The sequence below is a fragment of the Anser cygnoides genome, chromosome 1 (assembly GCF_040182565.1).
Source record: "Anser cygnoides isolate HZ-2024a breed goose chromosome 1, Taihu_goose_T2T_genome, whole genome shotgun sequence".
Classification (NCBI taxonomy): Eukaryota; Metazoa; Chordata; class Aves; order Anseriformes; family Anatidae; genus Anser; species Anser cygnoides.
The window spans coordinates 69,803,357-69,823,952 of NC_089873.1; the positions used below are offsets into that span (position 1 = coordinate 69,803,357).

The following is a 20,596-nucleotide window of genomic DNA, read 5'->3' on the forward strand; positions in this document are numbered from 1 at the left end:
CTGTATTATTTTTAAGGCTTTAGTGTTAGTTGTGGATGCTGGTCTAGATATACGTCTGGTAAACACTATGCTTAGCAAAAACAATGAATGACTGACGTAGTTTAAAAATAACCATGTTAACACAAAATTTTCTCACAGGTCAGTGAATGGGAGGAAAGTTTTCCAGCTCTCCCTTTTGTTGACAGTGTCCAGAAGAAGTTATACTATGGAGTGATAGTGGTTATGCCCTGACTGAATATTTTACTTTACTTAAGGTGATGAGCCATAATAAATAAGTTTAAAGTCTTCTTTTTAACCTGTCTAAATGAATCTGATGCAAAGCCCTAAAGAGCTACAGTTTTTATATGTTCCATCAATGTGTAACAAATACAAACATTCTCCTTTTCTTACAGCATAAGCAGCACTATTATGGATGTAGATAGCACAATTTCCAGTGGGCGTTCAACTCCAGTAATGATGAATGGGCAAGGAGTTCCTGCCTCCTCTGCAAAAAGCATCGCTTACAACTGTTGTTGGGACCACTGCCATGCTTGCTTCAGCTCCAGCCCGGATTTGGCAGATCATATTCGTTCCATACATGTGGATGGTCAACGAGGAGGGGTTGGTGTTAATTTTTTTCCTCCCTCTTTCTTACTGTTGTTTTATTCTGTGGTGACAGTAGTAAATTTTATGTTTTATGTTATAAAGTATCAGTTGTTTAGCTACTGGCAACTGATACTGGGTCCTCAGTGGTGTGGCACTAGGCATTCAGCTGCTGTGTTTTCCATAACACACTTGATTTGGTATTCTGTGGTTTTGATTGAATGTCTACCTTTAAGAATATAGTATGTTCCTAATGAAATATTCAAACTTACTGGATATTTGATAGATTTGCTAATTTCTCAGCATCCTGAGGATGCTGTTTTTAAGTGCTTATACTTGGAATTCATTTTCTTACAACTTTTAGTGTATGTGCTTCTGCGTATTAACTCAGGCAAAGTTATATCATGATTATTTTTACAGATAGAGTTTTATTAGAAATAATATATAAACAGAATATGTTATAGGGCAGATGTAAAACTGGTCATCTTGGGAGTACAAAGTCTTACCAAAACAGTTCTGTTTGTAGTACTGACAGCAGGTCTTTGGATGTTATACCTTCAATATAACTGCATCTAGTATTATTTTTTAAATTGAGGTACATATATGAGCATACATCTTTTGGTCTAATACCTGGTCAAGTGGTGCAGTTTAGGTTGGTTTCACAATTTTAATGTTTTAACACCTCTCCAAATAGCGTAATTTCAATTCTGTACTTAACTCCCTGCTTCCCAGCCTCCTAAATTACCTTTAACGCCTGGAATATTTCAGGTAAACTACCTTTAAATCAAACACAAGCAGTCTGCTTTCAGTGCTATATGTTGCATGTCTAACTTTTTGGACAGCTAATACCAACTCTTAACCTGGAATAATCTTTATCTTCAACTTCTGTCTTGCTGCTTCTTTAAGATGTGAATATGTCAAATGTTAGGTAATTACGTATTATCTTAAGGAGCCTTAAATAAGATGCAAATTTGCATCACATTATATAGTTTCCTATGTAATTGTGTCACTGTGACAGGTGTGACTCACTGGTTGCATTTAGCTAATGTTATTTGGTATGACTGAACTTCCAGCTTGATATTTAGTGACTCTTTTTCAAGTCCAAGCTTTAGGCAGAATCATCCAGCTAGTGAGCTAGCTTTTTAGTCACTCGTGAGATAGATTTCAGTAGTTCTATTCACAGTTCTATAGAAGTATTATGTGAATCCTGTATAAGACAATTAAATGGATGAGGTGTATCAGTATCCTGGGGGCTGTCAACGTAACTGCATGACCTTTGTCCCATCTGTAACCCCTTTTAATTTCTTAAAAAGGGATTGGAAGATTTTTCCAGATTTTTTTGTACTGTTCTTCTGCTCATTCACATTGTGTGGCATGATTTGTGGGTATTTTCACATTGAAAATGTTAGACTGTGTTTTGTCTTTCTGAATGAGACAGTTGTTGGAAGCATCAAACAAGCGCCTGAGCGTTGCCCTCAGTTCACACTTTTATTCCCAGTGGTGGAGTTGGTTTCTTTTTCAAAAAGTTCTTCCAATAGATGCTGTGGAAAGGGACTGATGCTGGCTGTTTGGTTTCAAGGATTTGTCTGCCACCTGCTGGCGAGGTGTTTAAGTGTTGTTAGAGATCATGTGGTTTTGGTAGGATTTCAGATACTACTCAACTGAGTGACTATAAATTTGAAGGAAAGTAGTTGTAGTATCTGCTTCTTGAGAACTTAAAAGCAAAGTGATAAGCTTGCTTGTATGGTTATAATGTATTTTTTTCAACCTAATATTGAGATAATGGCTCCAAACCAGCCCAGGAAGCCCGAACCAGAACAATGAAGAGCCCAGGAGACTGTAATGAAATAATTTTACTTTTCTGAAATACTTTGTCAGAAATATTTTGGGTTCAGATTTTAGACAGGTGGTCACAAGAAGCCTTGCTAGGGTTTCTGGGAGGTTGTTGTAAAACCAAGTGCATGTTTTTTTGAGGGGATTGCATTTCAACTATCTGTTGTTCTCCTTTGAGTGCTCTGCAGTTTGCTGTTGATGGTGGAAATTTTGAGATAGTTATGTAGCTGTTGTACTGACAGGAATCTCAGACTTCAGTTCTGTGGCTGCAGGGGGATCTTAAAACTGATGAGCAGCAGACACTAAAACCTCAGTTGGGCCTTATCGGTCAGGAGACCTTGATCAGTCATACAGGCATGCATGGTTTTCAAGCTTTGCTTTAGTAAGTTGAGGTGTCTGTCTGTTATATAGCAAGCACATCGCACGCTCGTCTGGCTGTTCTTTTGTTTTGAAAGTACAGTCTTTTGATGATTCTTTTTTTTTTCTTTCTGAAAGAGAACAAGAAGCTCAAATTCAATTAATTCCCTGCAGGTCTGAAAGGTATTCTGAAAGTATATTGGACAATGCTATTCCTGGGGACTGTATTCTGCTGCTAAAAATCAGGGCTGTATCCCTTCCTCCTCCCTTCCGCCCTCAGACTTGTTGAGGAAATTCTAATGAAAGCCAAGTTCATTGAGCTTTTTTATTCTCTAGGTTATAGATAGACACAATGAGAGGAGAGAGAAAAGCAGCATGAGTAAGTTCTACCCTTTAATGCACTATTGTGCATGTGACTAATCTGTATACCGGAATAGCCAAACACCTGTAGGTTTTGAATCCTATGAAAAATTTTCCCTTTCTTCATCAGGAAGGGAGTGGAAGGCCTTAACTAGGGGTATCAAGTATTCCATACGATAAAACTGATATTTAAATAATTGGATTTTAAGACTTTGCCATTCTCAAAGAATGAAATCATTACTTGCTTATGAGCATAAATCATCTTTCTATCTTCGCTATCCGTAAAACGTAAATTTTATCGCTTACATATTTTCTATCTCAATATCTCTGATACTGATATGCGGTACAAACACAAACTGTGGCTGGATGTTGTGGCTTTTTGATTGTGTTTATCTGAAGCATCTTTTGGCTTTTGACATTTGTTTCACTGACCTGTTGTTGTTTTTTTTTTTTAAATACTTGTGGTTGCAATTATTTTTGCCTTGGTGAAACGAGAAGTGTGATGCAAAATAAATGGTGGTTTCAAAATTCTTTGAACTAATTTGTATTGTGGAAACAGGCTTCTTTGCTAATCTACTTTTGAAATTTTTTCTGTTTTCTTTGACTTACGTAAACTTACCACGTTTTTACTTTATTAGGTGTTTGTTTGCTTGTGGAAAGGTTGCAAAGTATATAATACACCTTCAACAAGTCAAAGTTGGTTGCAGAGGCATATGCTGACACACAGTGGGGACAAACCTTTCAAGGTAAGGTTCATAGCAAGGTACATCATCCTTTATTTTAAGAGTGATCCTATTCATTTTTTCTGATAGAATGTATTAATTGAAAAATGCCATCACAGGAGGATTTCTTAACATATCAAGCTAGCTGAGCTTTGGTCTTTGCCTTGATGGTGCCCAAAGATCGTGTTCTGTTATGGAAACAGTTGAAGATACCATTATTTCTTCTCTGTCCCTGTTGCTTTTAATCTATAAATGGTAGTGGAATCTAAAACTAAATAATGATTAAGTTTACTTTTGTGTACGTTTTCCTGTTGAGTTGTTTACACACTGTAACAGTGAGATATTTTGCTTCATGCTTTACACTTTGGATGATGCCTAGTGGTACACATTCTGTGCTTGAATAAGAGCTGTTCTTGTTAACAAAATTCAGTTGAAACAGTCAGTGACTACTTACGGTTAACCTCTCTGAGAATAATAAGGAAGTCAGGAATGCAGGACCGTTGAGCTGACTGTATTTCCTGCGTAGTATTTTCTAACTTTCTCTTTCTTTCTCCCCCTAATCTGTACCTGCAATTCTAGGTATAGTAGTGTTTATCATTCCCATATCCACCAATCCGTTATTAATGAGTTGCTTCATCCTCTTATGGATACAGTTGGGGCAGTTCATAGCTGTCAGTCCTGGATCACTTTATGGTAAGTTCCACCCACACTACTTCAGACTGAAGTTCTCCTTCCATCTAGGATTTAAAAAATGAATTAGGGCTTTTTATTAAATGTAGGTAGCATTTTATATCTTCCTCCCCCTCCCTGCCCCAACCTCACCAAGTTTTAGTCACTGCTTCTCCACTACCCTCTCCTCTCTTTCTTCTCACGTAATATCATCTGCTTATTTATTTTAGGGCAGTTTTATTACTAAAAATTTCTTTTCTGTTACAGTGACCTCTTCCAGAAGTTACTACTTCTGCACAGATTTTTAACAGTAGTTGTGACGGATAACAAAACTATACTCAAAGCTTAGAGAGTAAAAATAGCTCAATGCAAGTGAAAGCTTTTTTTTTTTCCACTAGTTTTGTGAAGACTAGACTTTTTCCAAACTGCTTAATTTAGCGTGAAAACTTCTGACAGAGTGAATGACGGTGGGGGAAACTTGCAAACTCGCTCTGGAGTTTATTCCTTTGTTCAAAGGAATTAAGTTAACATACTCTTGAAAGCATAGTGTAAGGATTATAGATCCCTGAGATCTTGCAGATGTGATTGTTCTAGTAACCTAATTGTAACTGCTGATCCCTGAATCAAACTTGAAAATGAGTCATTAGGGGAAACTTGTACCTTATTTCTTCTCATTTTAGAATTAAGTAGTTTATGTGCCTTAAAGTGTAATAGCAGGTTTCTGTCTTAAAAGTCTTCTGGTAGGTTAGTTTGTAGACCTGCTTGGTGTAGATCAAAGAAACTCGATTTAGAGGCACGAGGTTTAAAAGAGGTAGGCATACCTCAGGAAATAATAGTATTTCTTGAGTCTTGTGAGTTATATAGTGAAGTCAGTAAAAGCTTGATAACCCATTTTTTTTGGATAAGCTGGTTACAGCTAGAGCTGTAAGACTTCAAACAGTTAATTCTGATAAGCATCTTGTGTTAACTAGCTGGTGAAATAGTACATACTTTTCTGTAATTTCTAGTCATACTAGGGGAGAGAATAAAACGCAGGCAACTATTGCACTAGTTTGTCATGGCTCAAAGTCTGTTACTTCATTTTTTTTCCTACTGTTGTCTTCAGTGTTTCTGTTTGCATTTTGTCTTTGTATTTCTCAATCTGTTCCTGGGGGCTTTGAATAGAGGATAATTCTGGTCCTGTAACTTCTTTTGTTCCCCTTTCATTTATGCTGAATATAGGCTTCAGAGCCCCCATGATTTAGCCAAGTATGTGATTGTGATAACTTGTTAGTTACCTAGACCCCTTTGTTCACTTGATCCTTTTCTTTTTCAAGCTTTTGAAATCTGTTGTCTGATACAAAAGCATTTAAGAGTGCTGAATATTAGTCTTGATCAATTCAAGAACAGTTACTGCTTCATTTTATGGCAGTTTTTCAAAAACTAAGCATTTTTTGCATTTAGCTGTTCTTATAAATCCTAGTGGCTCAGATTTTTAGCAAAACCCAAATTTTTCTATTTGATTGTATTAAAGACCTCTTGTTCTTGATTACTACAATGTCTCCCAACCCCCCCCCCCCCCCCCCCAAATATTGCTTCATAAGAATACATTAGTTCTAGTATAAAAAAAAGGAGTCATTGTCACTTCATAGTACTCAATGAAAATGCCAAGTCATTCAGTGTTTTGTTAAAAATAAATAAATGTCAGGGTTTGTGAAGAATTGACTTAGAAGGCAGTGGAAATGATAGAGCTGTATGCTGTTGTCTAGAGAACTGTTCAGAATTGTTTTAAGAAAGGCAAAGAACGTTAGCTAGGACAGTGATGAAGCTCTTGTAAAGGGAAGACTGTTGTAAAGGCAGGAGGAAAACCGAAATTGTTTAATGATGAGTGGAGATTAATAAATATGTGGCAGGCTGCTACATGCTTATACCTCTAATGAAAATAAGAGGAAAAAAGTGTTTTCTTAAATTGAAAAGCAGCTGGGGACTGTCTCAGGCATAAAGCTGTCTTTTGCAGAACTATTCTGTTGAAGAATATGTCCCTGTCCTGTCTGCCTTTTGTTTGCAAATGAATTCATTTTATGTAGTTGCCCATTTTGGGTTTAATTCTCAATTTTTGTGATGCATGTAATGCTGTCCTTTGATTTAAAGGCTGTATCCTACTGTAAATTAGCTTCTCTGCTTTTATTTTAAAAGGTCTTTGTGGGTTTACCTGCCTTTTCCATGCATGCATATAAACTACATGACTGCATGGTTCATTTGTCACCGAGATGAACCCACTTCTAAATCACAAAGACAATTGTTTCATATTGTTGTAAATTTCTCCTGTGGTTTCTGTTTGTGTGGTTTAGCATGTCCCCCTCGATATTACAATACCTGTGACATAGGAAGGGTAAATTTGCTTATGAATACCTATTTTTGAGATATTAGCTCTATTTTTATACGGGGCAATTTCCTAATAGCGTGTGATCAGTTAATTAGAAGACATTTTACATCTGATTCATCTGCTAAACTAAGGCAAAAATGATAAGTTCGATCTTTGGGGCACAACTTTGGACCTTGGTTCCCCTTCAGTCATCAGATTTCTTTGCTTTTTTTTTATTTCCTCCCTTTTCCTAAACGTTTTAGTGCTGTTGGCCTTAGGTTTCATGTGTAACACATGGATGGACTTTATTTTTATTTGAGGCCATCATCACTAATGTTTGTTATTTAGAAAATAGTCTTACCTAAGGCACCCATGAATCCCTCCAAAGTAAGTGTGTCAATTAAATGAGACACAGTTACCATTGATGCTAGTTTTCAGTCTCTAATCAAGTATTTCTGCAAAGCAGTATGCTTTTCTAGTCGTTCTTTGGATGCGCTGTTTGCTAAATTTGTTTCTCATGTCAAGAGGATCAAAGACTGGTCTTGCAAAATATTTCTATCTGAGAACTTACTGGCCTTCTTTGGACCCACTGTTAGGTATTTTTGGAGATACACTACTCTTCTTAATACCTGAAGTTCATTGCTTTTGTGCTGCTGGAAGTTCTCTTAGTTTGTAACAGTCTGGTTCTAGCCATTTTTCCAGCCTTTTTTTGTTGTTACAGGCATTCATTTAATATAGGTGTTTTCAGAGCATGTAGTTTTTTCTCTGAAGATATTCAGTATGTTCATGTTTGTATATCATTTTATATCCAGAGCTGAGAGAGAGAAAGCTAGATATTACTTTTTTTATAGTTTTACTATATTTTTGCTGCTTTTTAGAAATGGTTGAAATACTCAAAGTATCATCATCACGTAGTAGTTGTCCTATCAACAACTTAAAAACTTTCAGGCTTTCAGAACATACAAACAGATGGAACTAGAGGAATAATCTGCTGAGATAGATAGAAAACTGATGCTGGTAACTGGCAAGCTGAGAAAGAATTGTCTTAACTTGGCTGTTAGAAACAGTTGAATAGTTATTGTGCTGTGACAATCTGCATTTTTTTAGCACTGTTTCTGGTACTCAGAATTTTTTGAAGTGCTACTTGCTGCTGCAGAAGGCATTAAAAGTTAGTTACTTGTAGACATACCAAAAGAACTCTTAGCATGTAGTGTAGATGACCAAATACAAGGTGTTAGGCCCAATGAAAGGACAAATGGTAGAGTGAGCTTAAACGTGTGGGAGATATTATAAAAATAATTGCTTATAGCAATCCTCTGCAAAGGAGGACTGTGAAAATAAAACTGTGGATATGCAACCAACTGCTTTCACATGTGGATATGCTCTTAATGTTTAAGATCAGCCATGCAAGGTTTGCTCACATGGGGTAAATGCTTTCAGTAGCAACAAGAAGTAACAATACACAAATTTATTGTAGGCTTGCATCCTTTGCTTAAAAGGGGGGAAAAAAGTAGTAGTAAAAATGGAATTTTGTGCTCATTCTACCACCTGTAACTTCCAGAATTCATTAGGGAGTAATTCATTAAGGGATGACTGCACTTGATATGTCTCTTAATAGAGGAACATTTGTTGAAATCTAGACGACAAAGCCAAGCAAATTCAGTCCTCATTTGGAATTCATGTCAGTTATTCTTTTGGCAGGACATCTTCTGTCCATTAGAGCATTGCAGATTCAGATAGAAAATGTAAAGTCATTCTGCCTGAACGCTTAGATGATGAGACAGTAAGGTTTATCCAGAAATCTAAAATAGTAGTTAGATCTACTGGAAAAAAATTGCACATTAAATATTCTAAAAAGGGTACTTGATTACTTTGTATTTAACAGCAAAAATCTGTATTACTAGATATTTTTATATCCTGTTTGTTAAAGTCACTGGTCACTATTGCCCATTAATAATGGTGGGTATGGGTACACTGGAGAAATTAAATTTCTTACTTGTTGACTTATTTTCTCTTGAAGTAACATATCCACCAATCCGGACCCAACCTATCATATTGCAAACTGAATGCAAAATCTTGTTATACAGGGTTTTGGGGAAAAACTAAGAGATTGGTTTAAAGTTGTGCATAATAGTTGAGTCTGATTTATTAGAAGCCCTCTAGATCTATATAATTATCTGGTGGGAAGCTGATTTGGTGTGACTTACCGTCCAGAGATCCTGAAGTGACAGCCTGAACTGCTCCTTTATCTTTGGAGAGAAGAGACTTTACCCGTTAGTAACGGATTGCTGGATATATTATTTTAGAGAAAAAAAGAAAAAAACAGGTAAGATTTTTCTCCTCTTCTACTATTTTCTGTCCACTACAAAGGCATTCTGTGTCATCTTTGATATAATATATCTATATATCAGCTGTTGATTATTCGATGACATAACAGGTAGTGTCAAACTACACAATATGTGGATGTGATGGTCTTTGCAAATATTTCATACCAAGCTCCAGACTGTAAGTAAGTTTTCTGGAAAAAGATAATTTCTGGTTGCAGGTTACATATATTGAGGACTTAACGTTTGGGGCTTTTAAAAGTAAAAGTTAAGAGAAGTGGTAGCTTCTGTAGAGAATCTGTATTGGATATCCATGATTTTTTTTTCTCTACACTAGACAAAAGTCAACTTAAGACATTGTGTGTCAAGCTGTAGTTAGTCATAAAACCATATTTCCTATCTGACAAGGAATTCCATAAGAGGTCTTAAGAACTTGTGATTTAGAAATGTGGCTGACACAATGTTTATGTATTATTTTCAGAAGGTATTGCCTTTTTATACTGTACCTAAGTAATTTGGCATATGGTAATGTATGCCCTGTACCAAGACTTCAGTATTTTTTTTTTACTTTTAGCAGGCATTGGCAAGACTGAAGTTTTAATCTCTCAGTAAGGTTGAACTTCAGAGTAGTTTTGTGTTCATTTTCCTTTAGTCAGTGTTTGTAGAATCAGAGCTAGAAGCTTGTCAGTAGCACCTTAATGAAAGTTAAACTGAAGCTTAGATTTAGTTGCTTAGTTTAGTTTCATGAAACTGCTTTTATGAGCAACACAGCTGCTTCAAGGACTATGAAACTGGAGAATAAAAAATTGGTCAAACTAAAGCATGCATGTATTTTGTCTATCTCTGTTGATTGTGGGTTTGTTCGTTAATACAATGGTGTAAATTTTCATCTTTAATTTGAAGTAATAATATTGCTTTGAGGTTCCTGTACCCCAAATGAGAGCAAGATCTCGTTTTATTTTGAATTTAGATGTGGTATGGTGTCTTATTGTAGGCTGCTATGGTGTAAGTGTACAATATTGCTGTTGTTTGAATTTGGTAAATTGTAGGGCAAGGTAAAAAGTTACAGATAATTACAGATAGGTTTTTGGTAGAGATCGGCTCAAATTTAAGATGCTTATTAGTGGAAGAGTCAGAGAAGAACATACAGAGTTACATTAACATTACATGTGTTTAGTTAGCTTAGTGCTTAAACTTTCCTTAAGCTTACTAAAAACATTTAAATAAAAATGTTCTCCTATTTTTCTTTCACTGTCTTGTAATGTGCTTACATATTTTTTATTCCTATAGCACGTATTAAGTCCTTGGAGATTATGGAGGTTTTTCTTTAGGAATATAGCGTTCATGTTTTATGATGATCAATGAAAACCTTTTGTTGGGTCTGAGAAATAAACTTTTCAGTTCTTTTACAGCCCCAGTTGGAAAACAGCAAAGTTGGGTGTCAGGGACAAAACACACTGAGTGGTATTCTGCTGCTGTCCTGTCTTTCAACCAAATGTGCAGGCTTGGGACAGATTACTTTGAGCTTGCAAATGCTTCAGAGAAAATTTTACATTATGTATATAGTTGCAGCATTACTTGCTGCTGAACTCCTATCACAGCTGCTTTGTCAGTTTGCTGTGGAGGGGAGTGCTAGAGAAGAGAGATACAAACGAGAGAGCTAAGAGAGAAAGGATTGGGGGAAGCAAAACAGATGTGGAAGAAGGAAAGCTTTTTAATGGTTTAGAGTGGTGATGGGTTTTTGCTGCTGGATACTGAATTCATTTGTCCTACTACTGTTTAATCAGGAGAAGAAAAATCAGTCGTGGATACACAACTCACTGCAGCCCATGATGAAATGCATACCTTAATTATTTTTTTGTTACCCTTCTAAGTTGAGAGCACAAGAGAAAAAGTTCATGCCTTCCACCCCAACAATAGAATTTAAATATTTATTTTATATAAAAATAATTGTAAACATAAACCAAATACTTAAAAAAAAGTCAGTACTTGTTTAGTTGCATGCATCTTGTGATTTCTGTGTTTCTGCTTAGTTGTTATTGGGTCTAGTCTTATTTTTCTGTTTGAGAAAGGGAGGCCATTTTCTTGGAGCGAGAACTTTCTTAAATACTTCTGAAGTAATTGCACCTTGCAAAATAAGTGTGTATATATAGTGTTAATAGAATTTTCAAGATACTGAAGTCACTTCAAGTCAAAAGTGAAGGATATTGACCTTGTATAGCATTTATAAAAAGCGCTAGGCTTTGTTAAATTCGGTGTTTGTAGGGATGCTTTTTTATTTGAAAAGTTTACTTCTAATCTCTCACAAGCAAGAGGGAGATTAGAGAACACTGCTGTTATCTACCACTAGGGAAGACCGTAGAGCTGTTGAGAAATACAGAATAACTATGTAGTGTTTTGAAAAGCAAGGGGATAATGCTGGTGTGTAGGAAAAAAAATCTTCGTATGTGTTTTTCTGTGAAGAGAGTTTTACTGCGTTGTTCAAGATTAATTTTAGGCTATACAATATTGTAGAATATTATATAGCATTTAAAAAGGTGATTACACCACAGAAAAATTATGAGTTACAAAGTTCAGATGGAAATTTTAGATTATTTTCGTTTCTCTTTAGAATTACATGGTCTTTAGGAGTTTCTGTCTTTTAGTGTGTTGGAGGCTGAGCCAGAAAAGGCAAACTGAAAAATCTATCAAACCTCTGTGAATGAGTTTGGTAGTGCAGAGTGCACTGATACAGTCGTTTTATTTTTTTCCTCATCAGTGTGTGGTTGGTGGGTGCAATGCCAGCTTTGCATCTCAGGGAGGACTTGCCCGTCACGTGCCCACACACTTCAGCCAGCAGAACTCTTCAAAAGTTGCCAGTCAGCCAAAGGCCAAAGAGGAATCTCCATCTAAAGCTGGAATGAATAAAAGAAGAAAGTTAAAGAACAAGAGACGACGATCATTACGTAAGTATTCCTAGATGTTTTTATATCCACCACAACACATTTTATTAGTGTAATGACAGTTTTATGAGTAACAGAGGCTTAATTTTGAAGAGATTTGACTTGTTGTATTCTTACTCTTTGTCTGCACAGTTGAGGCTTGTTAATTTTATATGAACCAATGTTCTGTGAAGTGTGACTTATCAATTTAAGGTGAATTGTTTCTTCTAGCCAGGATACTGTCAGTGGTAATAATCGTTTATCCACTGTGTTTTCTTGTCCATTTAGATCCAGTTGTTTGATTCCTGAATTGTCCTAGTGTCAGACTAATAACTATTTCAAATCTATTAAGAGATTCTTACATACAGAAATTTTTAGAAAAGGCAATTATTAACAAACTTTCTCATAATTGCTTTGGCTACAACTTTTCAGTACTGAATTGATTAGTTACTAACTTTTAAACTTATTTGTGACAATTGCATTTTAGAGTACAGAGATGTAAAAATCCATTCATTTTTTTCTACTACTAGTAGTTGAAGAAAAAGCTTCAATGGTTTTTTTTTCCCGCCGTGATGTGAACATTACAACATTACAGGATTGGAGAGAAGGACAAAATACTTTTTTCCCTTTTTTTTAAATGAACCACTGTGCCTGTTCCGTTTCTGTGGACAGTACAAGATATAACTATGTTCATAAGAAAGCAATTGTCTGTCTTGTCTCCAGCCTGGCAGTGTGATTTTTAGTGATGGTGCGTTGGAGGACTCATGTTACTTCACTGGGTCAGCAATTGCGGTCTTATTTTGCCAGAACTTTTCTGTGGTAGAACACTAAACTGTATTGATCTTTCTGTTTCTGTGAAGAAACACAGTTACCAACTATTCAAATGATACTGCAGCGATGGATGCGTATACTAGTGGTCTTAAGTGATTACTATAAATTGGTTGTGATTTCTCTTATTTTTAAACCTTACCTGTGTTACAAGTAACTGGAAACTAATGAAACAGTGGTCATTCTTCTGCCTTGAACTAAAATAAGTCTGTCCTGGAAAGTTACAGTATCTCCTAGAATTCACCATAGTTTATTCCTGTGTCTTTTCCTTCTGTACTGTGTGGCAAAAATGCAGTTCAGTGCTGGAAGAGCCGTTGTTAACTTTAGTTATGATGGTGGTCTGTATTCATTTTTTGAGGGGAAGAGGGGAGGTGAGATGGGAGGGGACACCTGAGTATCTTTAAAGTATACATGAGTAAATTATATTTGTTCACATACGTAAATCTCAAGATTTCCTCTAGTTTTGACACTGATTCACTGTTTAAAGAAGTTAGCTGTATCTGTTCTCTCAGATTTTGTTTTGCAAAGACATTTCCCTTTAGCAATTTATGTAAATGAGAAGGTTCAAGAAGGGAAGGCTGATCAATAGAGTTAACCGGTCACTTTGCATCTATTAGTTCATCTTAGGTGTAAAGGAAGAGACTTATTTAAAGTAATATAGGTTCCTAGAAGGCTATCTTGATTCGTTGACTCTGTTATTCAAACAGAATACAGATGTCTAAGGCTGGCCATTTCAAATTACTTCACTTTCAGAGATTCCCAAGTTGCATCTTAGCTTGTATAATGATATTGATCTTTTTAGGTGACTGATTTAATGCATCCTAATTCAATTTCTTACCCAATATGTGTAGAAGTATTATTATACATTCACATTTTATTTGTAAATGATAAACGTTATTGACTTAGCAGTTTCAAATCAGGGCTTCGTAGTTAAAACTTTGAATTATGTGCTAAGATGTCTCAATCATAATGGGAATATACTGCAGAGTTTGTTCTGCAGATGTGCACGGAGTCATCTCCATAGAATGGTGGGGGAAGTAAATAGAAAGTTCTTGAAATCAATGGCAAAAAGAAATATAATTGGTCTTCAGCATTCCGATAATACTTACTCAGCGGTAGAACTTGAATGGTTTGCTGTCTTGATCAGGTGTTACACAGGAAGAAAAATGACAGCTGCTCAAGCAATTTCTTATCTTGTTGTTTCTTGAGACAAATGTGATGCTGGCTGTATAGTTTTGCCTTCAGGCAAAAACTCATCTACTGTAATGTGTTTTCTCCAGAGGGTATGTGACCCAGAAATGTATCCAAAGTTGATGACATTTTCTGAAAATGCTAAGTATTGGCAGTTTTTCTTTAAAACTTTTTGTGATTTATTGTTGATTTGCTGAACTTGACAAAGGGCTGATATAATTTTGGTCATCTTACTGTTTCTTAGCTTTACTTTTAGTTAAAGAATGAGGTGTGCAAGTGTGTAGATTTTGTGTTTATAAGAAGTGGGGAGTGCAAGAGGCCAAAGCAACAGAACAAGAGTATGAAGTATTTTCAGTCTAGAGTACATAAAGCCAGGAATGTAGATTTTATATTTAGATATTTACAAAGTTTCCAGAAGGAGAGGTATTACACTTCTGTACCATTTTCTTTGCAAGTAGGGTTACAAGTTATGACAAATAGGTATAATCATTGAATGGCTTGGGTTGGAAGGGACGTTGAAGATCATCTAGTTCCAACCCCTTCCCTGCCATGGACAGGGATGCCACTGGGTTGGGTTGCCCAGGGCCTTGTCCAGTCTGGCCTTGAGCACCTCCAGGGATGGGGCATCCACAACCTCTCTGGGCAACCTGTTCCAGTGCCTCACCACTGAGTGAAGAATTTCCCCCTAACCCCTAATCTGAATCTCCCCTCTTCTAGTTTAAAACCATTCCCCTCCTTTCAATCAACCCTTCCCTAAAGTAGAGGGCAGCATCCCCTCCCTTCCCATAATGCAAGATGCTATTCAGTAGTGTACAATGTTTAAATAATTCACAAATAATCATTTGATGAAGAGTTTTTATGTCAGGAGACAAACTTTCTACTGAAAAAAACATTGCTAGCATATTCTTTTTACCTCCTCATGGTCTGATTACACACTTTTTTTTCCAACGAGCAAATTGCTTAAATATTTATGAATAAATAATGTTTATTAATATTAAATATTTTATTACTTATTAATATTTATTATTAAATATTTATTAATATTTAATGATATTTATGAACATAGATTGACAATTAATTGCTAATACATGCTGCAATTGAAGCACACTCATGTATAAATTAAAGGTTTAAACACAGCAAAAAAATAAAGTTGATAGACCTGTGTTTTATATCTGAAGGTTTGAACCCCTCTGGAAGACATTAATGCATAAATAATAATTTAAAAAAAATTAAATACTTTACTGTGGCTTTATATATGACAAGAACGTGTTCTAACTTAAAGTGTAAAGACAATTCAGGCAGCTACTTTTTCTTTCTTAACATCTTGCTCTTCTTAACCTGTTTTGCATTTCTTTCTTCCTCTCTGTGAACAATGTGTGTTTTTTAAGCTTGGAAGTGAGTGCCTCTATGATAAAAATATATTTTACCATACACGCATTTATAGCTTTCTACATTAGTAGTGATATAAAGACTAGCTGATTTGTCGTATAAATTTTGATGTTGCAGAATAATTCAGGATCACAGTAGCTTTCTTTCTCTTCTGTATACCTTTAAACATCCTCATTGCCGCACGTAGTCCCTCATTTATAGGTAGAGAGCCAAATATATTGAAAGTGTCTCACTAAAACAGGTCCTAGAGGTCCTAGCATTGCTATTTTTAAGCTACCTCAAAGTATTTTGTAGAACCTGAGATTTTATTTACAATACTACCTTGCTTCTCCAGTAGAAAAAAAGGCATTTTAGTTGCTAACACCTGTACCAATTGAGTTTACTAGAAAGATATGTAGGATGAGAAAATCTCCTGTTTGTAGAATTTACAGTGGGAATATATTAGTTACGCAGGACTTGGCATTTTGTTTAATGGGCTACTTATCAGAAGCTTTTCATTTACATAAATAATCTGTGTATGTAGAATTTGTATAAAGTAAGAAGGGAGATGCCTTACTCCAAAAATAATTTTGAGGGAATAGATTTAAGAGGAGCAGAAGATACGGGCTGAACACTCAATAAAGAATTAATAAAGCTGTTCATGTGCATTTTACAAATTGTGCCCTTTCTTCTGCGTGTGTTGAATGTTATCTGATGGTAAATCCTGGAAAAAAATGCTGTGTGAAACTTAAAGCAAAATTTTGGAATTGTCCTCTCTTTTCCCTCCACATCCGTATTTATAAGTATTTCACATAAAAATAGTTGTCATATATTTATGTCACATGGTGAGGCACACTGCTCTGGAGCTGGTTAGTTTGGCAGCTGGGTGTAGGGGCGCAGATGTTTCAGAGCCAGGGAAACCCCAGGGTAACAGAGGCCTGCCATGAGCCAGCAGCTCCTGGGGGAGAGTCTGATGAGGCTTGGGTCGCCAGCCCCAGTCATGGAAAAGGCAGCCTTAGGAAGGGCTTGTGAGCAGGAGCACTGTGACCAGGGCACGCAGACACGGATGTGGAGGGTACGGCAGTTTGTGCAGTATTTTGCGTGGAAGGATGTGGGGGAAGAGCTGTGCACCTTGCTTGTTGACCATGCAAGCTCCAGTAACAGTTGCCTAGAGGGGACGGTGGGCACTGGTCTTAGGATAAAGGTTGAATTTTGAGGTGGAGCATCTCATCCACCTACCACAGTCTGACACTTCCACCCAGACAGAGCTGCTGAAGGCGAAGGCTGCATGCAGTGCGCAGCTCTGACTGCAGGAAGCACCTAGACCTTTCTCTTGTGGCAGGGATGAGTGTCAAACCTGCCTCCTTCCGTGGTTTTACCCTGCTGGGCAGCTAAACTGCACAACAACCACTGTCTCACTCCCCCCTCCTCAAAAGAAGAGTGGAAGAAGAAAGTATGATGGAAAGAAAAAAGCTCGTGGGTTGAGATAAGAACAATAAGGATAAGGGCCCCTAGTACAAGAAAGATATGGACCTGTTAGAACTTGTCCAGAGGAGGGCCACAACTATGCGCAGAGGGCTGGAGCACCTCTCCTATGAGGAAAGGCTGAAAGAGCTAGGGATGTTTAGCCTGGAGAATAGAAGGCTCCAGGGAGACCTCATCACAGCCTTTCAATAGAATTACAGAATATCCTGAGTTGGAAGGGACCCGTAAGGATCATCAAGTCCAACTCCTGGCACCACACAGGTCTACCCAAAATTTTAGACCATGTGACTAAGTGCACAGTCCAAACACTTCTTAAACTCCAACAGGCTTGGTGCAGTGACTGCTTCCCTGGGGAGCCTGTTCCAGTTTGTGACAACCCTCTCAGTGAAGAACCTCTTCCTGATGTCTAGCGTAAACCTCCCCTGCCTCAGCTTGACACCAGTCCTGTGGGTCCTATCACTGGTAACTAAAGAGAATAGATTGGTGCCTGCCCCTCCACTCCCTCTTGTGAGGAAGCTGTAGACCGCGATGAGGTCTCCCCTCAGCCTCCTCTTTTCCAGGCTGAACAGGCCAAGTGACCTCAGCTGTTCCTCTTCCACTCTAGGCCCTTCACCATCTTTGCTGCCCTTCTATGGACACTCTCCAACAGTTTAATGTCCTTTTTGTACTCTGGTGAATACTTAAAGGGGTCTTATAAAAAGGATGGAGATGGACTCTTTACTCGTGTAGATAATGATAGGAAAAGGGGGAATGGTTTTAAACTGAAAGAGGGGAGATTTAGATTGGACGTTAGGAAGAAGTTCTTCACTCAGAGCGTGGTGAGGCACTGGAACGGGTTGCCCAGAGAAGTTGTGGATGCCCCATCCCTGGAGGTGTTCAAGACTAGGCTGGATGAGGCCCTGAGCAACCTGATCTAGTGGGCGGCATTCCTGCCTATGGCAGGGGGGTTGGAACCAGATGGTCTTTAAGGACCCTTCCAACCTGAGTCATTCTATGATTCTGTAATGATATAAAGGGAAAATGAAAAGGTGGGGAAGAGCAAGCAAGGGCCAAGTGGAAGCAAAGAGGGAACTGGGAAGGGAACAATCATTCTCTGCTTCTCATAAATAAGTGATGTTTGGCCATGTCCTGGCAATCAGGCCTTCGATAGGCACAGCAGTTGTCTGGGAGGACAGATGTCTTCATAAGGAGAGCCTGCCCACCCTCCTTCCCCTTTCTGGCCTTTGATTGCTGAGTGTGACACCATATGGCACGGCATATCCCTCTGGTCAGTTTAGGTCAGCTGCTGTGGTGATATCCCTTCCCCACCCCTGGCCTACTGGCTTTGGGGGGGGGGGGGGTTAGAGAGGGTCTTGGTGCTGTGCCAGCACTGCTCAGTGATAGACAAAACACTGGTGTGATACCAATACTGTTCTAGCTACAGGTGCAGAGCACAGCACAATATGGGCTGCTGCGGCGAAAGTTGACTCCATGCCAGCCAGACCCAGTACACTTGCAAAAGATGCCTCCAGGTGGAGGACCTCCTGCAGCTTGGCCACCTGAGGTGGTGAGAAGGCTATACAAAATCAGGAAAGCTGAGGAGGAGGTAGGTGGTTCCATACATAGTCTGCAGTGAGCTCACAGTCAAAAACTCCCTCTTGAAACATCACAGAAGGAAGTGATAGCAAAACCACAGAGAAGTGCAAGTTTGTTATAGCAAGGACCAGCAGGAGGAAGAGACTTCCCCCATTGCCTGAGGTGCCCTTGCAGAACTGTTCCGTTGCTCTGGGGACTGCAGAGGAAAAATGTCCTGTCAGGCTTGCCAAACTGGTAAAGAGAGCTTTAAACTAAGGTGAACCTCAATTGACCCAACTTACTGCTTTGAGGGGTTAGAGGTCAGCAGGGAGAGCACCTGAAGAGCAGCACAGAGAAATTCCAGCCACTTCACCAAATGAAACAGTCTCATTAGGGGCCAAGCTTAAGTGCCCATACACAAACACACAGCATGAAAAAATAAATAAGGGGAACTGGAAGTTTTAGTTAAGTCTTACGGCTATGTTATCATTGGCTTCTGTAAGACGTGGTGGGATGACTCACCTCCTTGGAGTGTTGGGATAGGTGGTTTGGGGCTCTTCAGGAGAGATGGGGAAGAAGACGTGGGGTATCCCTGTATGTTAGGGAATGCCTTGACTGCAGGGAGCTGAGCGGTGGTGATGAAAGGGTTGAATGTCTCTTGGTGAGTCAGGGGAAAGGTGGCAAGGCTGGTGTTATAGTAAGAATCTATAATACACCATCCAACCAGCATGAAGAGGTAGATGAAAAATTATACAAGCAACTAGAAGTCTCCTGATTGCTAACCCTAGTTCTCATGGGGAACTTTGGCTTCCCAGATGTTAGATGAAAATAGAGTACAGCAGAGAATAAACAGTCTAGGGGATAGCTGGAGTGTGTGGATAATGTCCTCACAGGTGGCGAGTGAGCTGACGAGGGAAGGTGCCCCACTTAACTTGTTGTTTGCGAACAGGGAAGGAGTCATGGGTGGTGTGATGGTTAGAGGCTGCCCTGGGCACAGTGATCATCAGAATGATAGTTTTTGTTCCTTGTTGAGGTAAGGAAGGTGATTAGCAGAACTGTTACTTTTGGTTTCCAGAGGACAGTCAAAAGCACAGGAGCAGACCATCCCAATGTGCTGAATGTTGAGCCAGTGGGGGAGAGGAATAGCATGGCTGAACAAAGAGCTTTTTCTGCAGTTTGTGAAGAAAAAGAGTTCAGGAGCTTTGGAGGAAGGGGCAGGCAACTCAGGAGAACTATAGAGCCATTGTCAGGCTTTGCAGGGAGTAAATTAAAAGGGCTAAAGCCTAACTGGAACTCAGTTTGGTTAGCATAGTAAAAGGCAATAAAAATGCTTTTATGAATACATCAACAGCAAAAGGAGGATTAAGGAGAATCTCCATCCTTTATTGGATGTGACCGGAAATGTAGTAATGAAAGATTAGGATAATGCTGAGATACTTAATGCCTTGTTTTGCTTTGGTCTTCATTAGTAAGGCCAGTTGTTCTCAGCGTACACAGCTCTCTGAGCTGGAGGACTGACAGGGAGCAAGATGAAGCCCTTATAATCCAATGGGAAGCTCTAAGTGCCCTTCTAACATGTTTTGAATGTTCATAAGTCCATGGGGCCGAGCAGGATTCATCCAAAGATACTGAAGGAGCTGACAGGAGTGATCGCCAAGCCACTTTAAATAATTTGTCAACAGTCCTGACTAACCAGTGAGATCCCTGTTAACTGGAGGTTAGCAAATGTAACTCCAATGTGCAAGAAGTGTGGGAAAGAAGATCCAGGGAATTACAGACCTGTCAGTGTGACCTTGGTTATGGAGCAGATCATCTTGAGTACCATCCTATGCAAATTGTCAAATATGTGACGATTGGAGTGATCAGAAGCAGTCAGCATGTGTTTTTGAAGGGTAGGTCCTGCCGTACTGACCTGATTTCATTCTATGACAAGATGATCTGCTTAGGAGATGAGGGAAATGTGGATGTCATTTACCTGGATTTCAGTAAACTGCTTGACACCATCCCACAGTATTCTCCTGGAGAAACTGGTTGCTCATGGCTTGGACAAGTGTGCAG

The 20,596-nt window shown here is 38.4% G+C and overlaps 1 protein-coding gene across 3 annotated transcripts in view; it reads left to right on the forward strand.

Moving 5' to 3' along the window:
- Positions 1 to 20,596, forward strand: part of AEBP2 (AE binding protein 2) — a 55,491-nt gene that overhangs the window by 17,674 nt on the left and 17,221 nt on the right. For all 3 annotated transcript variants that reach the window (XM_048048594.2, XM_048048591.2, XM_048048592.2), the window contains exons 2-4: positions 393 to 600; positions 3,771 to 3,878; positions 11,950 to 12,136. In XM_048048594.2, coding sequence (XP_047904551.2) covers positions 393 to 600; positions 3,771 to 3,878; positions 11,950 to 12,136 — 503 coding nt within the window. The remainder of the gene's footprint in view (positions 1 to 392; positions 601 to 3,770; positions 3,879 to 11,949; positions 12,137 to 20,596) is intronic.